The sequence below is a fragment of the Dermochelys coriacea genome, chromosome 1 (assembly GCF_009764565.3).
Source record: "Dermochelys coriacea isolate rDerCor1 chromosome 1, rDerCor1.pri.v4, whole genome shotgun sequence".
Taxonomy (NCBI): Eukaryota; Metazoa; Chordata; order Testudines; family Dermochelyidae; genus Dermochelys; species Dermochelys coriacea.
In genome coordinates, this window is record NC_050068.2 from 4,405,403 (window position 1) to 4,429,286 (window position 23,884).

At 46.7% G+C, this 23,884-nt stretch overlaps 2 protein-coding genes across 2 annotated transcripts; both read right to left on the minus strand.

Annotated features, from left to right (window-relative positions):
• Positions 1-1,538: 1,538 nt before the first annotated feature.
• On the minus strand, positions 1,539-2,501 carry LOC119849816 (olfactory receptor 51G2-like). The gene has a single exon (XM_038387047.2). It carries the CDS (start codon positions 2,472-2,474, stop codon positions 1,539-1,541), a length of 936 nt encoding a protein of 311 aa, XP_038242975.1. The 5' UTR covers positions 2,475-2,501.
• A 14,558-nt stretch (positions 2,502-17,059) lies between these two features.
• Positions 17,060-18,189, minus strand: LOC119857618 (olfactory receptor 51G2-like). The gene has a single exon (XM_038406807.2). It carries the CDS (start codon positions 18,154-18,156, stop codon positions 17,221-17,223), a length of 936 nt encoding a protein of 311 aa, XP_038262735.1. The 5' UTR covers positions 18,157-18,189; the 3' UTR covers positions 17,060-17,220.
• Positions 18,190-23,884: the final 5,695 nt, after the last annotated feature.

Sequence of the window (23,884 nt, forward strand, 5' to 3'; positions counted from 1 at the left end):
CCCCTCAGACCCACCTCCTCCGCATCTCTTCCCCTGAGTCCCTGTCCACTGCTCCTCCATTTCCGACAAGGCTCCGTCTCCCAGACAGGCTGGAGCCAGGCCATGCTAAGAACTACCATGTTAGTCCAGGTTTCAGAGTAGCAGCCGTGTTAGTCTGTATTCGCAAAAAGAATAGGAGTATTTGTGGCACCTTAGAGACTAACAAATTTATTTGAGCATAAGCTTTCGTGAGCTACAGCTCACTTCATCGGATGCATTTGGTGGAAAAAACAGAGGAGAGATTTATATACACACACAGAGAACATGAAACAATGGGTTTATCATACACACTGTAAGGAGAGTGATCACTTAAGATAAGCCATCACCAGCAGCGGGGGGGGAAAGGAGGAAAACCTTTCATGGTGACAAGCAAGGTAGGCTAATTCCAGCATGTTAGTCCAGGCTACTGTGGGGAGCCCCAGATTCTCCACCTTCCCTGGGGTCTATATCCTGGTTGGGAGGGACACAGGCTCAGGGCTTCTCTCGGGCCCCCCGCCTACTTCCCAGGGCAGGTGGATGATTTGCAGCTCCTCACAATGGCTCTGGATCCCTGAGCAGCTCTTTCCATGGCCCGGCTCTGGCTTCTGGCCAAGAGAGGGGGTGGAACCTCGGGGAAAGAGGAGGAGTGGGGCTGGGTCTTGGGGGAAGAGATGAGGCAGAGGGAGTGGCCCAGGTGGAAGAGGAGGAATAGGGGATGGGGCCACAAGCAGGAAAAAGAGGGGAGAGGCGGGGTCACACAGGGGACAGGGCTCCTGCCTTTGTCCCACTTTTGTTTTTTGAAGAAGTGGTCACAATACAGTGAATGGACTAGGCTGGGATAGGAGCCAGCTGTGCCTCTGTGGGGGAGCAGAGGACCATTTCCCCCACTTTCCAAATCACCTGGGGCAGCACAGAGGGGGCGGGGAGGGCATCTGGGCCTGAGTCTCTTGCCAGGACGCCTCTGTGTCAGGCCCGCACTCACACAGGCAGCTCTGCTGTGCAGCGGGGACATGACTGTTGGCTTGGGGTGAACTCAATAGGTGTGCTGTGTGCAGAGCCATCAACGCGGTGGGAGGGGATGGGGAGGAGCGGGGGGCGTGTGGGGATTGAATGAATGGATATTTCTGGGGCTCCTGCATTAATCATGTCTCTGACATGACTCAGTCAGAAGCACCTGGCTGAGGGCGTGGGGAAGGGTGTGTGTCCATGCCCCTGGAATAGCCCCTGTCCACAGCTGGTGCAGCCGCCATGGACCACACAGCTCCCAGAGCGCTTAAGAAGGGCCAGGACTGTGGCTGCCGAACAGCCCTACAACTGTTTTCATGGATCGTGGATATTTAATCAGAGAGGGGACAGTGACAAGTCAGGTGAAACAGGAAACAATATCCACATCTCTTCTCTTTATTGACTGAATTGAGAGAGCAGTTGGAGCAGCCACTGATAGGGATCTTTATGGGCCACATCCCACCAGTCCCCTGGCTCACCACAAACACACTGGGGTCAAGTGATGAACTGACCCTTCACTTGATGAACACTCTGATTATCCTCACACGAAGGTGTTTGCTTTTCACACTGTACACGATTGGGTTCATCAGGGGCGGGACCAGCATGGAGATGTAGCCCAGGATAACCTCAAGCATGGGAGAAGAGCCCTTTCTGAATCTGTGTATCACAGACAATCCGATTGCCGGTGTGTAGAAGAGCAGGACGGCACAGAGGTGGGAGACGCAGGTGTTCAGGGCCGTGAGGCACTCTGCATGGGATGTGATGTTTAGCACTATTTTGAGGATCATCAAATAAGAGAGGCATATGAGCAGCGAGTCCAACCCCATTGTTAGGAGTTTAGTAAATAAGCCATAGATGTTATTGACTGTGATATCTGAACAAGCCATCTTCATGACCTCATTGTGCACGCAGTATGAATGAGAGACTACATTCACTCGACAGTATCGGAACCGTTTCAGGAGAATGGGAAGTGGGAGTATTACAGCCACCCCTCTTAACACACACACCAGTCCCATCTTGGCTATTCTCGGCAGGGTTAAGATAGAAGCATATCTCAGTGGGTAACAGATCGCGATGAAGCGGTCAAAGGCCATCAACAAGAGCACAGAGGATTGAATGCATTGAAGAGAGGGGATGAAGAACAGCTGGGTAAAACAGGCATCCAGGCTGATCTCCCTAGAGTTAAACAAGTATATACCCAGTATCGTCGGCATGGTGGATATTGATAAGCCAAGGTCTGTGATGGCCAACATGGAAAGGAAAATGTACATGGGCTCATGGAGGCTTGGATCTGTTTTTATAATAAACAGAATGACTGAATTTCCTACTATCGAAATAACATACATGAAGCAGAAGGGGATAGAAATCCAGAGATGGATGTCTTCCTGCCCAGGTATCCCAGTGAGAAAGAACACTGCAGAGTTGAACTGGGTATCATTGACAGCTGACATAATGTACTGAGCATGTCCAGGGAGTTTTGAACTTTATTTCCTGAAAGGAATAAGGAGAGGAGATTAGATGATATTTAATGAGACATCTTTCTGCTCTTAGTGCAAGTTTAGAGACTCCCAGAAGCTCAAGGAAGATCAGCAAAAACATAGTCTTGGATTTACACCATTGAAAGGAAGATAGGCACTGCCAAAAATGTTATCCCAGTATCCAGTGGCCAGTTCCAGATGCTGCAGAGGAAGGTGGAAGAAATCCTGCAATAAGCAGCTCTGAGATAACCTGCTGCAAGGGAAAGTTTCCCCCTGACACACACTAGTTAGACATATTTTGTGGTGTAAATCAGGAAGGTTTATAACCCTTCCAAGAGTTTTTTTTTTAAATCCTCACTACTCTAACTTGATATTCTGGTTACCCATTTAAGCATCCAGTCCCTCTTTGAATCCTGCTAAGTTGTTGGTTCCTTTGATATCTTGTGGCAGGGCCAGGTTCTTAATTCAATAATATTGACTTCAACTGCCTCACTCGAGATTTACATGTGTAAATTCAATCAGAACCGGGCTCTATTAATTTTCTGTTACCAAATGCTCCCGGTGATACACTCTGACACCCAAAAATCCCTCCAAGAGAAGTGGAAGTGCTTTGCCTGTCCAGCGTTGACTGAATCCAGAGAGTTCAACCATCCTACAAGCCTCTCTTCATAGAATATCAGGGATGGAATGGACCTCAGGAGGTCATCTAGTCTAACCTCTGCTGAAAGCAGGGCCAAGCCCCAATTTTTGCCCCAGATCCCTAAATGGCCCCCTCAAGGATTGAACTCACAACTCTGGGTTTAGCAGGCCAATGCTCAAACCACTGAGCTATCCCCTCCTAACGTGAGCTGCATCCTCTCCCCATGCAAGGTTCTATAGATATCTGTCAAGTTACAAGCTAACACAGACAGTTACTTCAGCTGGGTGTAGGAGGTGTCAGGGTTCCCTCTCCACTCTGAACTCTGGGGTACAGATGTGGGAACCCGCATGAAAGACCCCCTAAGATTATTTCTACCAGCTTAGGTTAAAACTTTCCCAAGGCACAAATCCTTTCCTTGTCCTTGGCCGGTATTGCTGCTACCACCAAGTGATTTAGACAAAAATCCAGGAAAAAGGGCCACTTGGAGTCCCTGTTTCCCCAAAATATTCCCCCAAGCCCCTTCACCCCTTTTCCAGGGGAGGCTTGAGAATAATATACTAACCAATTGGTTACAAAATGAGAACAGACCAAACCCCTGGGTTTTTAGGACACTAAAAATCAATCAGGTTCTTAAAAGAAGAATTTTAATTAAAAAAAAAGTAAAAGAATCACACCTGCAAAAATCAGAATGGAAGGTAATTTTACAGGGTAAATAAAAAGATTTAAAACACAGAGGATTCCCCTCTGACTCTGCTTTCCAGTTACAAAACAGGAATAAAACTCCCTCTTAGCATAGGGAAAATTCACACACTAAACCAAAATATAATCTAAAGCCTTTCCTTGCTTTACTTACAATTTCAGTAATTTTAGATGTATCATTTCAGGTATGTTTACAGGAGATGTTTTTTACCTGCTTGTTCTCTCTCTGCGTCCAGACAAGGAAGGAACAACAAAGAGAGCACAAACAAAACCTCCTCCCCTCCCAAGATTTGAAAGTACCTTCTTTCTTTATTGGTCCTTTTGGTCAGGTGCCAACCATGTTATTTGAGCTTCTGAACCTCTTACAGGTAAAGGAGGGATTTTATGCTACCCTTAGCTTTATGTTTATGACAGGAGAGGTTGATATCACAAATGGGTGAATATTTCTGACACCGGTGTTGCACTAATATCCAGCTGAGTGTGCACATTTATTTTGCCATGCTCCTGTGAGAGGTGATGGATTTAAATTACATACAATCACTATTATACTCCCCTTTCCTGCACTGCAGCTCTATTCTATGTTGAAACACAAACCAGGAGTTCTGTTCACTTATGACAAGTCTTGCAGAGTTATTGAGTGCATGACCCTGAATGTAAGTGCTAGAAACAGCTTCTGGACAGTTACCAAGGGACAATATCATACAACTCTTCACAGAACAAAGAGTTCACAGCATAAACCATTGCAAATAGTATGTGGAATACTACTGAAATGCCTTCTAAAGCAAAAGCCATTAAGCAGTAAGAGACCACTGCTCCTTTCTATAGACATTCCAACAACTCTGCTGTTAGTTTTCAATATACATGCATGTCATGAAAATTTGGTTTGAAATATTTGTATTCAGTTTTGGTATAACATTTACACATCTGTACTTTAGTACACACATGTCCACCAATTATTTCCCCTCTGATCTGCTTTCAGAGATGATTTCTCAGGTTAAAGTGGGTCTTAAAATGTAGCGCCTGTCATTGGGATTTCTTCACAACCTGAAAAGATCACAGCATCTCACCCCTCATTCAGTCGCTCCTCAGCAAACAAAAGTCTAGTAGCTCCCCTGTCCCTGGGTTAATAGCTGACTGGTTCTCCTCAGGCTCTGTTCTGTCAGTCTGTAGCCTGTATCCAGAGTGGCAACAGGCATCAGGGTCAGTATAGATAATATTCATTCCCTGAGCTCTCACGCTCTAGTACATAGTGACCCCAGCAGCTGTTATTCAGGTACGGTGAAGGTTTGAAGGAAGTGGTTTTCAAAGTCAAATGTAGGAGTATTCATGAAATTGGAACTTCATTTCACACAGGAAAGTAGTCTATTGCTCGCTTTCTCTCTCTCTCTTTCTCTGACTGTCTCTGTCCTGTATTCCTAAAATACATAGCACCCTAAAATGGTATTGGGACAGACATGGAGCTGAGATGCCATAATAATGTGTAGTTAAATGGGGATGTTTGCTTATAGCTATATTGGGTTAACAACTGAGATGTTTGTGTTATGGCTATTGAAACCACGATGGCTTTTCTATATTTAAGAGCAGGATGCTGGCAAGCAAGAAGGAAGGGAAGCAACAGCTGAAGAAAAAATCATCTCTCAGTAAGGACTTCAGGGAGGTTGAGAGACAACACCGGAGCTACAGGCTGGGAAGAGCCTATTTCCAGGCTCAAGCCAAGTTACCCAGCTTGTTTTGTCAGCGCTGGGAGTCTGTAGAGAGGTGGGGCTGCTGTTGCTGAGAAATTTTTCAGACTGACAGGCACAGACAACAATGGGGATGACTCAAAACCCTCAGCCTGTCTGGGTCCCCATCAGAGAGGGAGGGCTGGGAGTCAAGCCTTTTGTTTGAAAACCCTCTTATTCCCTCAAGTTACACTTCATTCCTACTGTTCACATTAAACAGTATTTTGGTTCAAGAAGGCTGGCTGGTCACTTGTCTCACCACTTCTCACATCCTCCTAAAGGGAAGAAGCAGGTGCCAATCCCACTCGAATCGGCAGGGCAAGCTCAGTCGAATTGCAATGTTCTGTACCCCAGGGGATAGTCTGAGGGTGGGAGGATTGTGGGATTCCACCCCATGAGAGGAAAGGGTACGAGGACTGACGTGGCACTCGGAGATCAGAGAGGGGGAATAGATGCTGGTAGGCCGGTAACTCTGAGGGTTATCTACATGAGAGAGATTCTAGAGCCCTCAGTCAGTCAGGAAATAGAAATATTCCTCATCAGACCTTTCACCGCAGAGCAATCAGCTCTGAATTCCTGCATTCACAATTAACCTGGAGAATAAAACCTTTGAAAATGCATTTGATGATTAAATTTTAGGAGCAAATAAACCTGAGGTGATAGGAGAACTAGTCAGTGATATTCTGTGGGTCTCCTCGCACTCAGCCCCTGGCAGCATCTGGCCCAGAGCACACAGCACCTATACAAATATGGGCCCTTGAGAAATTCTGACACACGGCATTGGGGTTTTAACACTCCAAGCTCATTTTGAATCTCAGATTTCTGTGTAGCTTCAAGAACCCCAGTGTAGAGCATGGATACATGTAGGGGAGGGGTTTCCAAGCTACCTAGTGCTGCCTGCCCTCCAACCACTGTCACTGAGACACCCCGACAGCCCATCTGAATCCTCTGAGGCTACACAGAACATCTGCAACTGGAAACAGCTTCTGGCCTTTCCCCTTCACTTCGCATTTTAAAGAGAGTAGAACCTGCCAACGTACCCAGTTTCTGCTCGAAAGGGAGCTGACACCAGAGGTCTTCACCTTAAAGGACAAGGAGTCACCAGACAGTTTGCACAGGCAGGAGACAGTATCCGTTCAGATGCGGGGGATCTGTCTTTATGAAACATGCTTGAACAACCCCTTGGGTGCACCTTGGCCATCAGGGAAACTCAGCTGCTTGGCTTCATGTGCACCAGCTTTAACCCCCACTACGGCCAATGGCAAACTGCAGGAGGACAAATCACAGGGGATGCATGGTCATGCTACCCTATTGGACTGTAGTGCAAGCCCTGCTAGACAATCTATACCTGGAATACAGGCTTGCCATCACTGTTTGTATGGTTCCGATTTCTCACATGGATACATTGGGGATCGCTGAGTGGTAATGATGATGCTATCACAGCTGTCATCTTGCTGAAATGAAATAATAATAATAATAATAACAATAATAACAACAATAATAATAAACAATATAATATAGGACAAGATTTCTCCCAAGCAGGGTGCAGGCCAGAGAAGGGAGATTCCACAAGACTCCCTACATGGAAATATCCCTTGGATCATTCCTTCTCCCTGAGGAATGAAAAGGGGGACCCAGGATCCAAAGTTATGCACAGATCTCAGCGATCCACTTCTAGCTAGGCCTACCCATAATCTCTGAGCCTCCACAACTGCTCTAGGAACCTCTCCAGGCCTGGGGTAGCACAGATTCATTGGAGATGTTCTACCAGGGCCTGCAAGTGTAGCCACTGCCCACAGGATCTGCCTTAGGGGGCGGTGTACAGGGTGGAGGGGGCTGAGGATGTAGTATGTGGTACTCATCTTCCTGGGTTCATCAGTAATGTCCCTGGAGTCCATGGAGATTATTGATGGATGCAGGAAGCTGAGTAACACAGACCACTGTGACAGATTGTCACCCCGGGGGTGTAGTCTGGGAGCCATGGGAACCACTGGGTGCCTTAACCCTCCAACTTGTCTGGCCAATCTTACACTGCTTTCTTGGTAACACGGCCAGCTTCTGCAATCTCTGTTATCACCCAGCAGGACAGCAGGTGGGGCCACACACCCAAATGAGCTGCCTGACTGCTTTACCTAAGAAACTTAAAGTCAGGCAGAAGACAACAGCCAATTTCCAAGCTCCACTGCCTTTCACCCTTGCTGGAGTATAAACCCAAAATTAAACCCTCTTGCACTGCACAGGGGCCTGTCCAGTGTAAGCTCATTAATAAAAATCACTTTCCCATTGATGTGGGAAAGATATGAAACAGCATTTGGACACAGAGCTGAGATTTTTGCCAGACAAATTACTCAAAACATGCTGGTAAAGATAAAGCATAAAAAATGTATTAACTACAGAAGGATGGATTTTAAGTGATTATAAGCGATAGCAAACAGATCAAAGCAGATTACCTGTCAAATAAATAAAAATGCTAACTAAGCTTAACCTATTAGGTCGATTGGATATAAATGACCAATTTCTCACCCTGACTAAAGAAATCCCTTTAGCCTGGGACCAACATTTCCACCAGATCAGTCTTTCTTCCTCAGGTGTTTGAAGGAGATCGCTTGTGCGGGGAGTGAGTCCAAGAAATGATATCATTCCCCCCCTTACAGAGTTTTTCCACAGAGCGGAGACCCTTTGTTTCAAGACGAGTTCCCAGCCCAGTGTGTGGAAAAATACAGGTACCAAAATGGAGTTCAGTGTCATGTGGTCTGTTCCCATGTCCTTGGATGCCCTGCTGAGTCATAGCATCCATTACTGATAGGCTGGCTGAAATGTTCACAGGAAAGCTAAACTCTTCCATGATCCATTGTCTTTGTTCATGAGCCATCAGTAAGGCTATATTTTAGTCACGGCTATTTTTAGTAAAAGGCTTGGATAGGTCATGCACAGTAAATGAAAATTAATGGCCCATGAACTGTCCATGACTTTTGCTATATACCGCTAACTATTCTTGGGTGGAGGGCTGCAGGTGCTGGGGGGGGGGCTGTGAGGAAGGTAGAGGCACTGGTGTTGCTGCATGGGGTTTGGCAGAGCTGGAAGGCTCCCTACCCACCTCCATGGGTCCTGGCAACTCCTACGCATAGGGGAAGTGTAGCCAATAAGAGCTGTGGGGATGGGGTCTGTGGGTGCGGGCAGCACACGGAGCCCCCTGGCCTCTCCTTCTAAGAGCTGCAGGGACATCCCAGTGGGAGACAGGGTTCCCCCCACCCCGAGTTAAGAGCCACCCGACACAACAATCCCTGCCCCTAGCCCTGAGTCCTCTCCCACACACCAAAACTGCTGCTGCTGTTGCTGGCCCATGTCCTTTCTCTCTCTTTCTTTCTCCATTTCTTTGGCTGGCAGTTCCATGGCTAGTTTATTTGACTCGATTTCTTGCTCTTTGAATTCCAAAATACTCTGTTGGGCAGCTGCTTCATCTTGCTTATATAGATTCATAGATACTAAGGTCAGAAGGGACCATTCTGATCATCTAGTCCGACCTCCTCCACAGCGCAGGCCACAGAATCTCACCCACCCACTCCTATGAAAAACCTCACCCATGTCTGAGCTATTGAAGTCCTTAGATCATTGTTCAAAGACTTCAAAGAGCAGAGAAGCCTCCCTCAAGTCAACCATGCCCCATGCTACAGAAGAAGGCGAAAAACCTCCAGGGCCTCTCCAACCTGCCCTGGAGGAAAATTCCTTCCCGACCCCAAATATGGCGATCAGCTAAACCCTGAGCATATGGGCAAGATTCACCAGCCAGATACCCAGGAAAGAATTTTCTAGAGTAACTCAGATCCCATCCATCTAATATCCCATCTCAGGGGATTTGGCCTATTTACCCTGAATATTTAAAGATCAATTACTTACCAAAATCCCATTATCCCATCATACCATCTCCTCCATAAACTTATCAAGTAGAATCTTAAAACCAGATAGATCTTTTGCCCCCACTGCTTCCCTTGGAAGGCTATTCCAAAACTTCACTCCTCTGATGCTTAGAAACCTTTGTCTGATTTCAAGTCTAAACTTCCTGGTGGCCAGTTTATACCCATTTGTTCTTGTGTCCACATTGGTACTGAGCTTAAATAATTCCTCTCCCTCTCCTATATTTATCCCTCTGATATATTTATAGAGAGCAATCATATCTCCCCTCAACCTTCTTTTAGTTAGGCTAAACAAGCCAAGCTCCTTAAGTCTCCTTTCATAAGACAAGTTTTCCATTCCTCGGATCATCCTAGTAGCCCTTCTCTGTACCTGCTCCAGTTTGAATTCATCCTTTTTAAACATGGGAGACCAGAACTGCACACAGTATTCTAGGTGAGGTCTCACCAGTGCCTTGTATAACGGTACTAAAACCTCCTTATCCCTACTGGAAATGCCTCTCCTGATGCATCCCAAAACCGCATTAGCTTTTTTCACAGCCATATCACATTGGCAGCTCATAGTCATCCTATGATCAACGAATACTCCAAGGTCCTTCTCCTCTTCGGTTACTTCTAATTGATGTGTCCCCAGCTTATAACTAAAATTCTTGTTATTAATCCCTAAATGCATAACCTTACACTTCTCACTATTAAATTTCATCCTATTAGTATTACTCCAGTTTACAAGGTCATCCAGATCCTCCTGTATAATATCCCGATCCTTCTCCGAATTGGCAATACCTCCCAGCTTTGTATCATCTGCAAACTTTATTAGCACACTCCCACTTTTTGTGCCAAGGTCAGTAATAAAAAGATTAAATAAGATTGGTCCCAAAACCGATCCCTGAGGAACTCCACTGGTAACCTCCGTCCAACCTGACAGCTCGCCTTTCAGTAGGACCCGTTGCAGTCTCACCTTTAACCAATTCCTTATCCACCTTTTGATGTTCATATTGATCCCCATCTTCTCCAATTTAACTAATAATTCCCCATGTGGCACGGTATCAAATGCCTTACTGAAATCTAGGTAAATTAGATCCACTGCATTTCCTTTATCGAAAAAATCTGTTACTTTTTCAAAAAGGGAGATTAGGTTGGTTTGGCACGATCTACCTTTTGTAAAACCATGTTGTATTTTGTCCCATTTACCATTGACTTCAATGTCCTTAACTAATTTCTCCTTCAAAATTTTTTCCAGGACCTTGCATACTACAGATGTCAAACTAACTGGCCTGTAGTTACCCAGATCACTTTTTTTTCCTTTCTTAAAAATAGGAACTATATTAGCAATTCTCCAATCATTCGGTACTATTCCTGAGTTTACAGATTCATTAAAAATTCTTGCTAATGGGCTTGCAATTTCAGGTGCCAATTCTTTAATTTTCTTGGATGAAGATTATCTGGGCCCCCCGATTTAGTCCCATTAAGCTGTTTCAGTTTCGCTTCTACCTCAGATATGGTAATATCTACCTCTATATCCTCCTTCCCATTTGTCATGCTACCATTATCCCCAAGATCCTCTTTAGCCTTATTAAAGACTGAGGCAAAGTATTTGTTTAGATATTGGGCCATGCCTAGATTATCTTTAACCTCCACTCCATCCTCAGTGTTAAGCGGCCCCACTTCTTCCTTCTTAGTTTTCTTCTTATTTATATGGCTATAGAACCTTTTACTATTGGTTTTAATTCCCTTTGCAAGGTCCAACTCTACTCAACTTTTAGCCTGTCTCACTTTATCCCTACATGTTCTGACCTCAATTAGGTAGCTTTCCTTGCTGATCCCTCCCATCTTCCACTCCCTGTATGCTTTCTGCTTCTTCTTAATCACCTCTCTAAGATGCTTGCTCATCCAGCTTGGTCTACAACTCCTTCCGATGAATTTTTTCCCCTTTCTTGGGATACAGGCTTCCGATAGCTTCTGCAGTTTTGATTTAAAGTAATCCCAGGCCTCATCTACCTTTAGATCCATAAGTTCTTCAGTCCAATCCACTTCCCTAACTAATTGCCTTAATTTTTGAAAGTCAGCCCTTTTGAAATCAAAAACCCTAGTTGCAGATTTATTTTTGTTAATCCTTCCATTTAGTTTGAACTGAATTAGCTCATGATCACTTGAGCTAAGATTGTCCCCTACAACCATTTCTTCTATGAGGTCCTCGCTACTCACCAAAATTAAATCTAAAATGGCATCCCCTCTAGTCGGTTCAGCCACTACTTGATGCTTCCATATCTTTTATCTGTAATTCTTTTAACTCCAAAAGTCTTTTATGTTCCCTTTCTTTTTCTTCTGCCTGAAAATCCTATTCAATATATGTAACAAAGTTCCTCCTCTACCTTGGTGGGTCCTGCGCTTATTGGTGGATTTTGCTTGCCTCAGAGATTCGTGGCCGCCCTCAGTTTGGCCACTTTCATGGCTCAAATCTGCCGTCCACTCAGATAACCTCATCACTGGGCAGCATGGGGAAAAAAGAGTAAAAACAATCCCCGCAGTTTCTGCTGATCCACCATGTGGGTCAGGGACCAGCTCAGAGAACCTTACCTCTGGTGGAAGCTCCTGTGTTGGGTCAGGAGTTGGGAGGTTTGGGGGGAAGCCGGGCCCGCCCTCTACCCCAGGTTCCAGCCCAGGGCCCTGTGGACTGCAGCTGTCTAGAGAGCCTCCTGGAACAGCTGTGCAACAGCTACAACTCCCTGAGCTACTTCCCCATGGCCTCCTCCCAACACCTTCTTTATCCTCACGACAGGACCTCCCTCCTGATGTCTGTTAACACTTGTCCTCTCACTCCCAGCTCCTTACGTGCACACCTCACTAACTGGAGTGACAGACTTTTTAAACCAGGTGTCCTGATTAGCCTTAATTAATTCTATCAGTTTCCCCGTTGGCTACAGGTGTCCTAATTAGCCTGCCTGCCTTAATTAGTTCTAGAAAGTTCCTGAGTGTTCTGGAATAGTCCCTGTTATCTTACCCAGGGAAAAGGGACCTGCTTAACCTGGAACTAATGTATCTACCTTCGAACACTCTCTTGTGGCCATCTGGCTTGACCCTGTCACAATATTCATAAATGATCTGGAAAAAGGGGTAAACAGTGAGCTGGCACAATTTGCAGATGATACAAAATTACTAAAGATAGATAAGAGCCAGGCAGACTGCGAAGAGCTACAAAAGGATCTCTCAAAACTGGGTGACTGGGCAACGAAACGGCAGATGAAATTTAATGTTGATAAATGCAAAGTAATGCACATTGGAAAGCATAATCCCAACTATACATATAAAATGATGGGGTAAATTAGCTGTTACCATTCAAAAAAGAGATCTCAGAGTCATCGTGGATAGTTCTCTGAAATCATCCACTCAATGTGCAGTGGCAATCAAAAAAGCTAACAGAATGCTGGGAATAATTAAGAAAGGAATAGATAATAGGACAGAAAATATCATGTTGCCTCTATATAAATCCATGGTACACCGATATCTTGAATACAGCATGCAGATGTGGCCGCTCCATCTCAAAAAAGATATATTGGAATTGGAAAAGGTTCAGAAAAGGGCAACAAAAATTATTAGGGATATGGAACAGCTTCCATATGAGTAGAGGTTAATAAGACTGGGACTTTTCGGTGTGGAAAACAGATGACTAAGGGGAGATATGATTGAGGTCTATAAAATCATGACTGGTATAGAGAAAGTAGATAAGGAAGTGTTGTTTATTAGTTCTCATAAAAGAAGAACTAGGGGTCACCATATTAAATTAATAGTCTGCAGGTTTAAAACAAATCAAAGGGAATATGTCTTCACACAACTCACAGTCAACCTGTGGAACTGCTTGCCAAATGATGTTGTGAAGGCCAAGACCATAACAGGGTTCAAAAAAGAACTAGATTAATTCATGGAGGATAGGGCCATTAATGGCTATTAGCCAGGATGGACAGCAATGGTGTCCCTATCCTCTATTTGCCAGAAGCTGGGAATGGGCGACAGGGAATGGATCACTTGATGATGACTTGTTCTGTTCATTCCTCCTGGGGCATGTGGCACTGTAGGAGGATAGGATACTGGGCTACATGGACCCTTGGTCTAACCCAGTATTGCCGTTCTTATGTTCTTAATTGTCCCACTGTTCGAGCTAGGAACAATACCCCATCAATGCTAAACTTTTATCACCAAGCAGGTCCAACTGGACACCTCAATCTCTTCCATTTCGGTGCTTTTGACCAGAGCTATACAATCACCCCCAGCCTACTTAAAAGTAGTAGCTTTATTAACAGACAACATAAAGCATTAGAGAAAATTATTTTAAAATAACAGGCAACTGTCACACATTTACACTCATCTATCTCACATATCACTACAAGGTAAGTTACTCAGGCTTTGCTCTGGAGATAGAGAAACAGAACTGGCTCATCTTACGTTCTTTTGGGAAGCCAAGGATCTCTTGGGAGCAGTGGTGTAGCTAGAACAGGAAAACTGGGTGGGCCCACATTTCAGGTGGGCAGGCAATGACGGAGGGGCCTGCATCCCCCCACAGAGGCAGATTAGGATTTGAGAGGCTCTGGCTGCGCCAGGACAACTGGGGGTCCCTCTCCACCCCTTCTGCATCCCCGCTCCTTCCAGACAGTGGCTTTGGGGTATGGGGGATTGCCACTCCCGGTGCTCCTATGGGTTAGTGGGTTCCAGGCAGGGGGAATTGCCCCACTTCCCCTACCAAGCACTCCTGCAGGGGAGCAGGGTTGGGGTGAAGGGGAGTGACCCACTTCCCCTGTTCAGCGATCCTGCCTGCCAGTGGGTCTGGGTGATGGGGCTTCTCCCACTTCCCCCCGTGCTCTTCCCATACCCCGACCCACTCCCCGTGAGGAGCGGCAGGTGGAGGGAGTAGGGCAAGCACCCATGCTCGCACCCTGCTTATCCACAGGAGTTCTGGGTAGGTGGAGCAGATTGGGGCTGCCCCATTGGTCCCGACCCAGTGTCTAATCTGCTTTTGGCCCAGACCGGCACCCACGAGGCACACCTCATTTGGGCTGGGTGACTAGGGCATCATCACGTGAGACTGGCAGGAGAGGGACACAGCTGGACACCGAGCTGCGGTAGGGAGTCCCAGCCAGTGGACTGGGAGGCTTTGCCCCAATTTGGGTGGGCCTGGATGCTAAGCAGGTGGGCCACGACCCACCCAGGACCACCTATGACGACGCCCCTGCTTTGGACTCAGTCTAGTTTCCCTGTGTCCCTGAGAGCATCTTCCCATCTGTTTGCCCCTTTCTTGTGGAAGCAGCCTTTGCTGAAACCAGTGTGAGCCTGGGACCAGCCACCGTAGTGCTCAGCCATGTCCATGTTACTTGGAAAAGGTGTGAAGCTGACCTTTGCCCTGAGACTGCTTTCACCCAACGAGACAGTCTAAGATGAGGAGCCCATGGCTGCTGCTCCATTTTTTGGCAGTTAGACCCATTCTGCCTCAATGGTTGCAAACACCGGTCTGGTGACTGTGCTGAAAGGCTTGACATTATCGTGACTATCCAACTTTCCCCTCAGAAATCAACTACCTACCCCTCACTGTCACTCCAGAACACCCCCACATCTGCCACAGGTACTAGAGTCACAAGGCTTCCCAGAGGCCAGCTGTCACTGGAGGCTGTGGTAAGAGGCCTTTTATAGACAAATGTTGCTCTGTGGAACCCTGACACGGCCCGGATCTTAGGGTCTCAGAGTATCTGAGCACCTTGAATGTATTTATCCTCCCGCCACCACTGTGAGGCAGGGCAGGGCTATTATCCATCTGTGCAGGGGGTCAGAGACAGCCAAAGGCTTGCCCACAGTCACACATGACAAAGGAATCAAACCTAGCTGTCTGGAGTTTCAGAGCCGTGCCCAGACAACAGGACCAGCCTTCCAGCCATCTGAGTGGTGACAGGCCTGGCTGGATTCTCTGCTACACCAGCAGAGCTCCTGCCTTTGCCGTAGAGAGCAGGGATGGCAAGGAGCCAGTTAGAGGGCTTTGATTCGCTGGCCTGTTCTCACCTTGCATCAGTGGGATTTAGAGCAGCCTGGGGGCTGAGCTAAACTCTGCCCACTGGGAACAGCTTTCAAGTGCACAGCTCACTCTTGCTAAGTCCTTGGGGATGGGAGCCACACCAGAGTGCCTCCTAGTGGCCTAAGGTAGCCCTGCAGGCACCCTGCCCTTCCCTCTAAGGTCCGTGCAATAATTTACTCTCAGCCTGGAGTACTTAAAACAAGAGCCCCCTTTGTGGGGTCCCATTAATTCAGTCTTCTCTAAAACACAAGATCTCCTACCCTCCAGCCCCATTCTTCTGCTTTTCTCAGGAGCCCCCCCACAAAACTTCTTTTTGGGGTGAGCATAGGTTCAGGCTTGCTGCAACCCTTGCTCCTTTTCTGCAGAGGCCCTGCTCCCTGTCCCATTTCTTCCAACTAGGCCGTTCCCCCTACTCCTCCACTTCCCCTGACGCTCCTCCCCCCTCCCACACAGCCAGGCCACCTGCCAGGCCGTGGTAAGAGCTATCCCAGGAGCCAAGACTGGTGTGGGGAGCCCCAGATTCTCCATCTTCCCTGGGGTGCAACTTGGGGGGCAGGGACATAGGCTGGGGGCTTCCCTTGGGCCCCACAGCCCTCTATCAAGGGCAGGTGGAGGATCTGAGGCTCCTGACAGTGGCTCTAGCTCCTCAGCCATCTTTTACCATAGCCTGGCTTTAGCTTCTGGTCTGGAGAATGGGAGGAGCATTGAGGGAAGAGGAGGAGCAGAGGGTAGGGCCTCACAGGGGAAGAAGAGAAGCGGAGCAGCATCACGGAGTGGGGTCTCCTGCCTCTGTCCCTCTTTTCATTTTGAAGAGGTGGTCACCCTACAGTGAATGGGCTGGGCTGGGATAGGAGCCAGCTGTGTCTCTGTTGGGGAGATGAGGACCATTTCCACTCTTTTTCATTGCTGGGGAAGCACAAATTGGGGGAGGAGGAGAAGAGAACCTGGGCCTGAGTCTCTTGCCAGGACTCCTGTGGGTCAGGCCCTCACTCACACAGCCAGCTCTGCCCTGCCTCGGTGGGGAGTGGGCTCAGAGGTGTGGTGTGTCCAGAGCCATAAATGGTGTTAGGGGCTTTGCCTGAATGGCTTCTCTGGCAGCTCCTGCTTTAATCATGTCTCCGACACGACTCAGTCACAAGCACCTGGCTGAGGGCATGGGGGAAGGGTGCCCCTGGAATAGCCCCTGTCCACAGCTGGTGCAGCCCCAATGGATCACACAACACCCAGATCTCCCGGGAACGGCCAGGACTGTGACAGCAGAACAGCTCTACATTGTTTTTCATGGCCTGTGAATGTTTAAATACAGACAGGACAGGAACAGGCCAGGTGTAATAGGAAACAACATCCACATCCCTTCTCTTTATTGACTATATTGAGAGGAATTCTGAGGGCGGAGCAGCCATCGATATGGCTCTTTATGGGGCAACATCCCACCATTCCCCTGGCTCTCCACGAACAAAGACACTTTTCAAATGCTGCTGCCTACCTTGGTCTCCTTCGCCCTGTGCACTGTCCTCCCTCACCAACCACTCTCCAATTGCTCCAGGCCTTAGACCCCGTCTGAACCTGTCTCTGCATAGTGGAGATCAGTAGCTCAGGTCATTTTAGATTGAAGAGTCCAGGATGGAATAGGTGGCCCATATTTTTCATCTCCCATGTCACCAGTGCTGGAGCCGGAAGATGAACTGACCCTTCACTTGACGAACACCCTGATTATCCTTGCACGAAGGTGTTTGCTTTTCACGCTGTACACAATTGGGTTCATCAGGGGTGGGACAAGCAAGTAGATATAGCCCAGGAGAATCTGAAGCAAGGGAGAAGAGCCCTCCCCGAATCTGTGTATCACAGAGAGGCCGATCATTGGCATGTAGAAGAGCAGGACGGCACAGAGGTGGGAGATGCAGGTGTTCAGGGCCCTAAGACATTCCGCGTGGGACGTGATGCTCAGCACTGCTGCGAGGATCATCACATAAGAGAGAAAGATGAGCAGCGAGTCCAGCCCCACCGTCAAGAGTGCAACAGACAAGCCATAGATGCTGATTACTCTGATATCCGAACAAGCCATCTTCATGACGTCCTGGTTTATGCAGTAGCAATGGGAGAGGACATTGGATTGACAATATTGTAACCGTTGAAGGAGAATAGGGAGTGGGAGTATTACAGCCACCCCTCTTAGCACACACACCTGTCCCATCTTGCCTATTCTTGGCAGGGTTAAGATAGAAGGATATCTCAGAGGGGCACGGATCGCGATGAAGCGGTCAAAGGCCATCAACAAGAGCACGGAGGATTCAATGCATTCAAGCAAGTGGATGAAGAACAGCTGGGCAAAACAGGCATTGAGGCTGATCTCTCTAGAATTAAACAAGACAATACCCAGTGTCGTCGGCATGGTCGATATCAATAAGGCAAGGTCTGTGACGGCCAACATGGAAAGGAAAATGTACATGGGCTCGTGGAGGCTTGGATCTGTTTTTATAATGAACAGAATGACTGCATTTCCTAATATGGAAATACCATACATTAAGCAGAAAGGAATAGAGATCCAGAGATGCAAGTCTTCCTGCCCTGTTATGCCAGTGAGAAGGAACACTGCAACGTTGAATTTGGTGTCATTGACAGCTGACATAATGTACTGGGCAGGTCCAAGAAGTTCTGAACTCTCCTTCCTAAAAGGAAAAAGGACAGGAGACTAGATGATATTTAATGAGACACCTTTCTGCTCTCAGTGAAGTCTAGAGACTCCCAGGAGTACAAGGAAAATCAGCAAAAAACATAGTCTTGGAATTACACAACAGATAGGAAGATAGGCATTGCCAGAGTAGATCAGACCCATTGCCCATTTAGCCTAATATCCAGTGCCCAGTTCTAGATGCTTCGGAGGAAGTGGAAGACACTCTGCAATAGGCAGGCTTGAAATAACTCGCACCCACTAATTAGACAAATTTTGCCGTGCAATAAGGAAGGTTTAGAGCCCATCCAAAAATTTTTGAAACAAGCTGCATTACTCTAATTACTCCATATAAATATCCTGACCCTCTTTGAATCCTAAAGTCTTGGCCCCATTGATGTCTGGTGGCTGGGAATTCCACAGCCTACTTGAGCGCTGTGTGATTTTAGAATTGTGACTTTCCTACAGACACTCTTTCTGGCCCTCACTTTTGAGTGTGGCCCATTGTATCATGAGATGTGTGTAAACACATGGCAAGTGCATGGGTTAAACTGTCATTGTATTTATCTACCCTGCAATGAAGCTGTTTATAAACGTGTTTCATTGCCTCATGATATATACTTTTTTATTTTCTCCACTCCTGATAGTCCAAATTAAGCCACTGCCTCTTTGCAATACGTGAGATCCATTCTTAGGCACAAGGTCTTAATTCAATAACATTGACTTGAAAGGCATCACTCCAGATTTACCTGTATAAATTAAATCAGAACTAGGCTCTGTTAACTTTCCCTTACAAAATTCTCCCGGTGATATGCTCTGACCCCCCCAAATCCATACAAGAGGAGCTGAAGTGCTTTGCCTGGCATATGTTGAATGAATCCAGAGAGTTCAATAGTCCTACAGCTTTCTTTTTATCCTCATGGGACCTGCATCCTCTCCCCACGCAATGGTCTGTAGATATTTAGCAAGTTACAAGCTAACACAGACAGTTACTTCAATTGGGCGGGGTGTGGGGTTAGTGTCACATGTGGGTGAATAGTGAAAACAGTAGGTTTGCACTAATGTCCGGTTGAGTTTGCAAGTTCCTTCAGCCATGGTCATGTAAGAGGTCATGGGCATAAATTCCATACAACCAGACCAGCGGTTCTGTTGTCTCATGACTTTTTGGAAAATCTTGCACAGATATTGCAAAGGAATTGTGTTCTTGACCCTGAACATAAGTGTTAGAAACAGCTATCGATCAGGTTTCACAGTAGCAGCCGTGTTAGTCTGTATTTGCAAAAAGAAAAGGAGTGCTTGTGGCACCTTAGAGACTAACAAATTTATTTGCGCATAAGCTTTCATGATGCATCCAATGAAGTGAGCTGTAGCTCACGAAAGCTTATGCTCAAATAAATTTGTTAGTCTCTAAGGTGTCACAAAAACTCCTTTTCTTTTTGCGAGCTACTGATCAGTTACCAGGTGAAGGAATCGTACAACTGTTCACTGAACAAAGGGTTAATAGCACAAACCCATTGCAAACAGTATGTGGAGTATTGTAGCTCCTCTGTCCCTGAGTTAATACCTGACTGGTTTCCCACAGGTTCTATTCTGTCAGTCTGTAGCTGGTATCCGGAGTGGTAACTGGCATTGGGATCAGTATAAAAATATTTATTCCCTGCGCTCTCACTGCCTGGTACATGGTACCCCCAGGAGCTGATATTCAGTCACGATGAGGGTTTGTAGAAAGTGGATTTCAAAGTCAAAGTGAGTATTCATGGAAATGGAACATCATTTCACACAGGAAAGTAGTCTATTGCTCTTGTTCTCTCTCTCTCTCTCTGAGTGTCTCTGTCCTGTATTCCTAAAATACATAGCACCCAAAAATGGTATTGGCACAGACATGGAGCTGAGATGCCATAATTAATGTGTAGATTAAACCCAGTTCTTGGGATGTTTGCTTATAGCTATCTTGGGTTAACTACTGAGTTGTTTATGCTATGGCTATATTGGGTGAAACCAGTATGGCTTTTCTTAATTTAATAGCAGGCTGCTGGAAAACATGAAGGAAGGGAAGCAACAGCTGAAGAAAAGCTATTTCTCAGTGAGAACTTCAGGGAGGTTGAGAGACAACACTGGAGCTACAGGCTGGGAAGAGCCTATTTCCGGGCTTTAGCTACGTTACCCAGCTTGTTTTGTCAGTGCTGGAAGGCTGTAGAGAGGTGGGGCAGGTGTTGGTGAGAAACTTTGCAGAGTGACAGGCACAGACACCTCTGGGGAAGTTTAATGGCCGTCAGACTGCCTGGTTCCCCGTTAGAGTGGTAGGAATTGGGGTCAGACGCGTACAGACTGGTTTTTGAAAACCCTCTTATTCTCCCATGTTTTGCTTTATTCCTACAGTTCACATTAAAGAGCACTTTGGTTGAAGAAGGCTGGCTGGTCACTCATCTCACCACTACTCGCGGCCTCCCAGAGGGAAGAACCACAGGTGCTGAACCCACTCAGACCTGCAGGGCAAGCCCAGTCAACCTGCAGTGTGCTGTGACACAGGGGCCAGTCTGAGGGTGGGAGTATCGTGGAATGCCATCCCATGAGAAGACAGGGTATGAGGCCCAACATGTGGCACTCAGAGATCAGAGAGCGGGAAGAGATGCCGGTAGCCTGGTAACTCTGAGGGTTATCTACATGAGAGAGATTCTAGAGCTCTCAGCCAGTCATGAAGTAGAAATATTCCTCATCAGACCTTTCACTGCAGAGCAATCAGCTCTGAATTCCTGTGTTCACAATTAACCTGGAGAATAAACACTTTGAAAATGCATTTGCTGATTAAATTTCCAGAAGCAATTAAACCTGATGCAATTGGGGAAGTAGTCACTGATATTCTGTGTGGTCTCCTTGCGTTCAGCCCCTGGCAGGATCAGGCCCAGAGCACACAGCACCTCTAGAAATGGGACCCCCCTTGAGAAATCCTGACTCAGGGTTTTGGGATTTTAACACTCTGAGCTCATTTTGAATCTCAGATTTCTGTGTAGCTTGAACAACCCACCAAGGTCCATGGACAGATGTAGCGGTGGGGTTCCCAAGCTAACTAGCGCTGTCTTTCCGCTTCAGCCCCGTCACTGAGTCACCCCGAAAGCCCACTGAGTCCTCTGCTACTGCACAGAACATCCAGTAATGGAAACAATTACAGCCTTTCCCCTTCACTTCTCATTTTAAAGGTACTGAAACCTTTCAACGTACCCAATTCCTGCTAGAAGGGGGGCTGCTGACACCAGAGGTCTTCAACCTAAAGGAGAAGGCGTCATAGAGGAGATTGCATGGGCAGCAGGCAGTATCTGTTCAAATAGGGAGGCAGCTGCCTTTATGAAGCATGCCTGAACATTCCCTTGGGGTCCACTTGGCCATCAGGGAATCTCAGCTGCTTGGCTTCGTATGCAGCAGCTTTAACCCCTGTCACGGCAAATGGAAAACTGTAGGAGGCCAAATCACAGGGATGTGTGTTGATCCTACCCAACTGGATTGCAGTGCAAGCCCTGCTAGAAAATCTATTCCTGGAATACAGGCTTTTTTTCACAGTTTGTATGGTTCTGATTTGTCACATGGATACCTTGGGTGTGGCTATCACAGATATGATCTTGCTGAAATGAAATAAAATAAATTATAATGAAATAATAAAATAAATTATAATGATAAAATAAAATAAAATAAAATAAAATAAAATAAAATAAAATAGCACCAGATTTGTCCTCAGGAGCCCCCTTTCCCACATTACAAACCCAGGGTGCAGGCCAGGGAAGGGGGATTCCACAAGGCTGCCTACATGGAAATATCTCTCAGATTGTTCTAATAGGTTGTCTATAATTGTTCTAATTCGCTGAGGAATGAGAAGAGGGACCCAGGATCCAAAGTTATGCACAGATCTCAGTGATCCACTTCTAGCTAGGCCTACCCATAATCTCTGTGCCTCCACAACTGCTCTAGGAACCTCTCCAGGTCTGTGGTAGCACAGATTCATTAGATATGTTCTACCAGGGCCTGCAAGAGCAGCCACTGCCCACAGGATATGCTTAAGGGGGCATTGTACAGGGTGGAGGGGGCTGTATAGAGATGGGAAGGCTGGTTAGTGTAACTAATGGACACAAGAGCCCAGCCGTACACTGGTTGGGAGGTTTAAACCGTTCCATACCCAGAGTGCAGCCATAGACTCAGTCAGTGAAACCTTTGTTTGTGTTACAAGTGAAAGGGAGATGAGAAACCTCCAATTTCTCTTGGGGATCCAAAATGTCAGCTTTGTAAACAAAGGCTGTTCTGTACATATCCCACATTGAGGGGAAAGTGCCCTATATTAATGAGTTTGCATTGTACAAATCCCTATGCAGCGCAAGATGGTATAATTCTGGGCTTATTCTCCAGAAAGGGTGTAAGGCTGAGGATCTGGGAAATTGGCTGTTGTCTCCTATTTGTCCTTCAGTGGCTTAGGTAAAGCACTCAGGTAGCTCAGCTGGGCTTGTTGTGCCACCTGCTGTCATGCTGGGTGATAACAGGGCCTGGAGAGTCTGACTCTGTCACCAGCAGAGCCGTGTGAGAGAGGCCAGCCCAGCTGAAGTGTTAGGGGCCTCTGCAGTTCCACCAGTTCCTAGACTGCAACCCAGGGGTGACAACTCATCACAGAGGTTTTAGAACAAACTGCAAAGAGTTACAAAGGGATCTCGCAAAACTCGGTGATTGGACAACAAAATGGCAGATGAAATTCAGCACAGATAAATGCAAAGTAATGAGCACTGGAAAACATAATCCCAATTATACTTCTGAAATAATGTTTCCAAATTAGCTGTTACCACTCAAGAAAGAGATCATGGAGTCATTGTGGACAGTTCTCTGTAAACATACACTCAGTGTGCAGCAGAAGTCTGAAAAAGCTAATGGAAAGTTGGGAACCACGGGTGGCAGATATAATTGGCCTGGACAGGCTAAGTCTGCCCTGGTGCAGCTGTGGCTGCTGGCCGCCGGTTGTGGGATTTGCCCAGGGAATTTTTTGCTTGTTATTATGCACCATGCATTTTCCACTGTGAGTGGGGAGGCAGTATGTGATACTCATCTTCCTGGGTTCATCAGTGATCTCCCTGGAGTCCATGGAGATTACGGATGAATGCAGGAAGCTGAGTAACACAGACCGCTGTGACAGATTGTCACCCCAGGGGTATAGTCTGGGAGCCTCGGGAACCACTGGGCGCCTTAACCCTCCAACTTGGCAGGGCAATCTAACACTGCTTTCTTGGTAACACAGCCAGCTTCTGCAATCTCTGTTATCACCCAGCAGGACAGCAGGTGGGGCCACACACCCAAATGAGCTGCCTGACTGCTTTAAACTTAAGTTTACCTCAGAAACTTAAAGTCAGGCAGGAGACAACAGCCAATTTCCAAGCTCCCCTGCCTTTCACCCTTGCCGGAGTATAAACCCAAAATTAAACCCTTTTGCACTGCACAGGTGCCTGTGCAGTGTAAGCTCATTAATAAAAATCACTTTCCCATTGATGTGGGAAAGATATGCAACAGCATTTGGACACAGAGCTGAGATTTTTGCCAGACACATTACTCAATAGCTGCTGGTAAAGATAAAGCATAATTTTTTTTTATTAACTACAGAAGGATGGCTTGTAAGTGATTATATATGAAAGCAAACAGATCAAAGCAGATTACCTGTCAA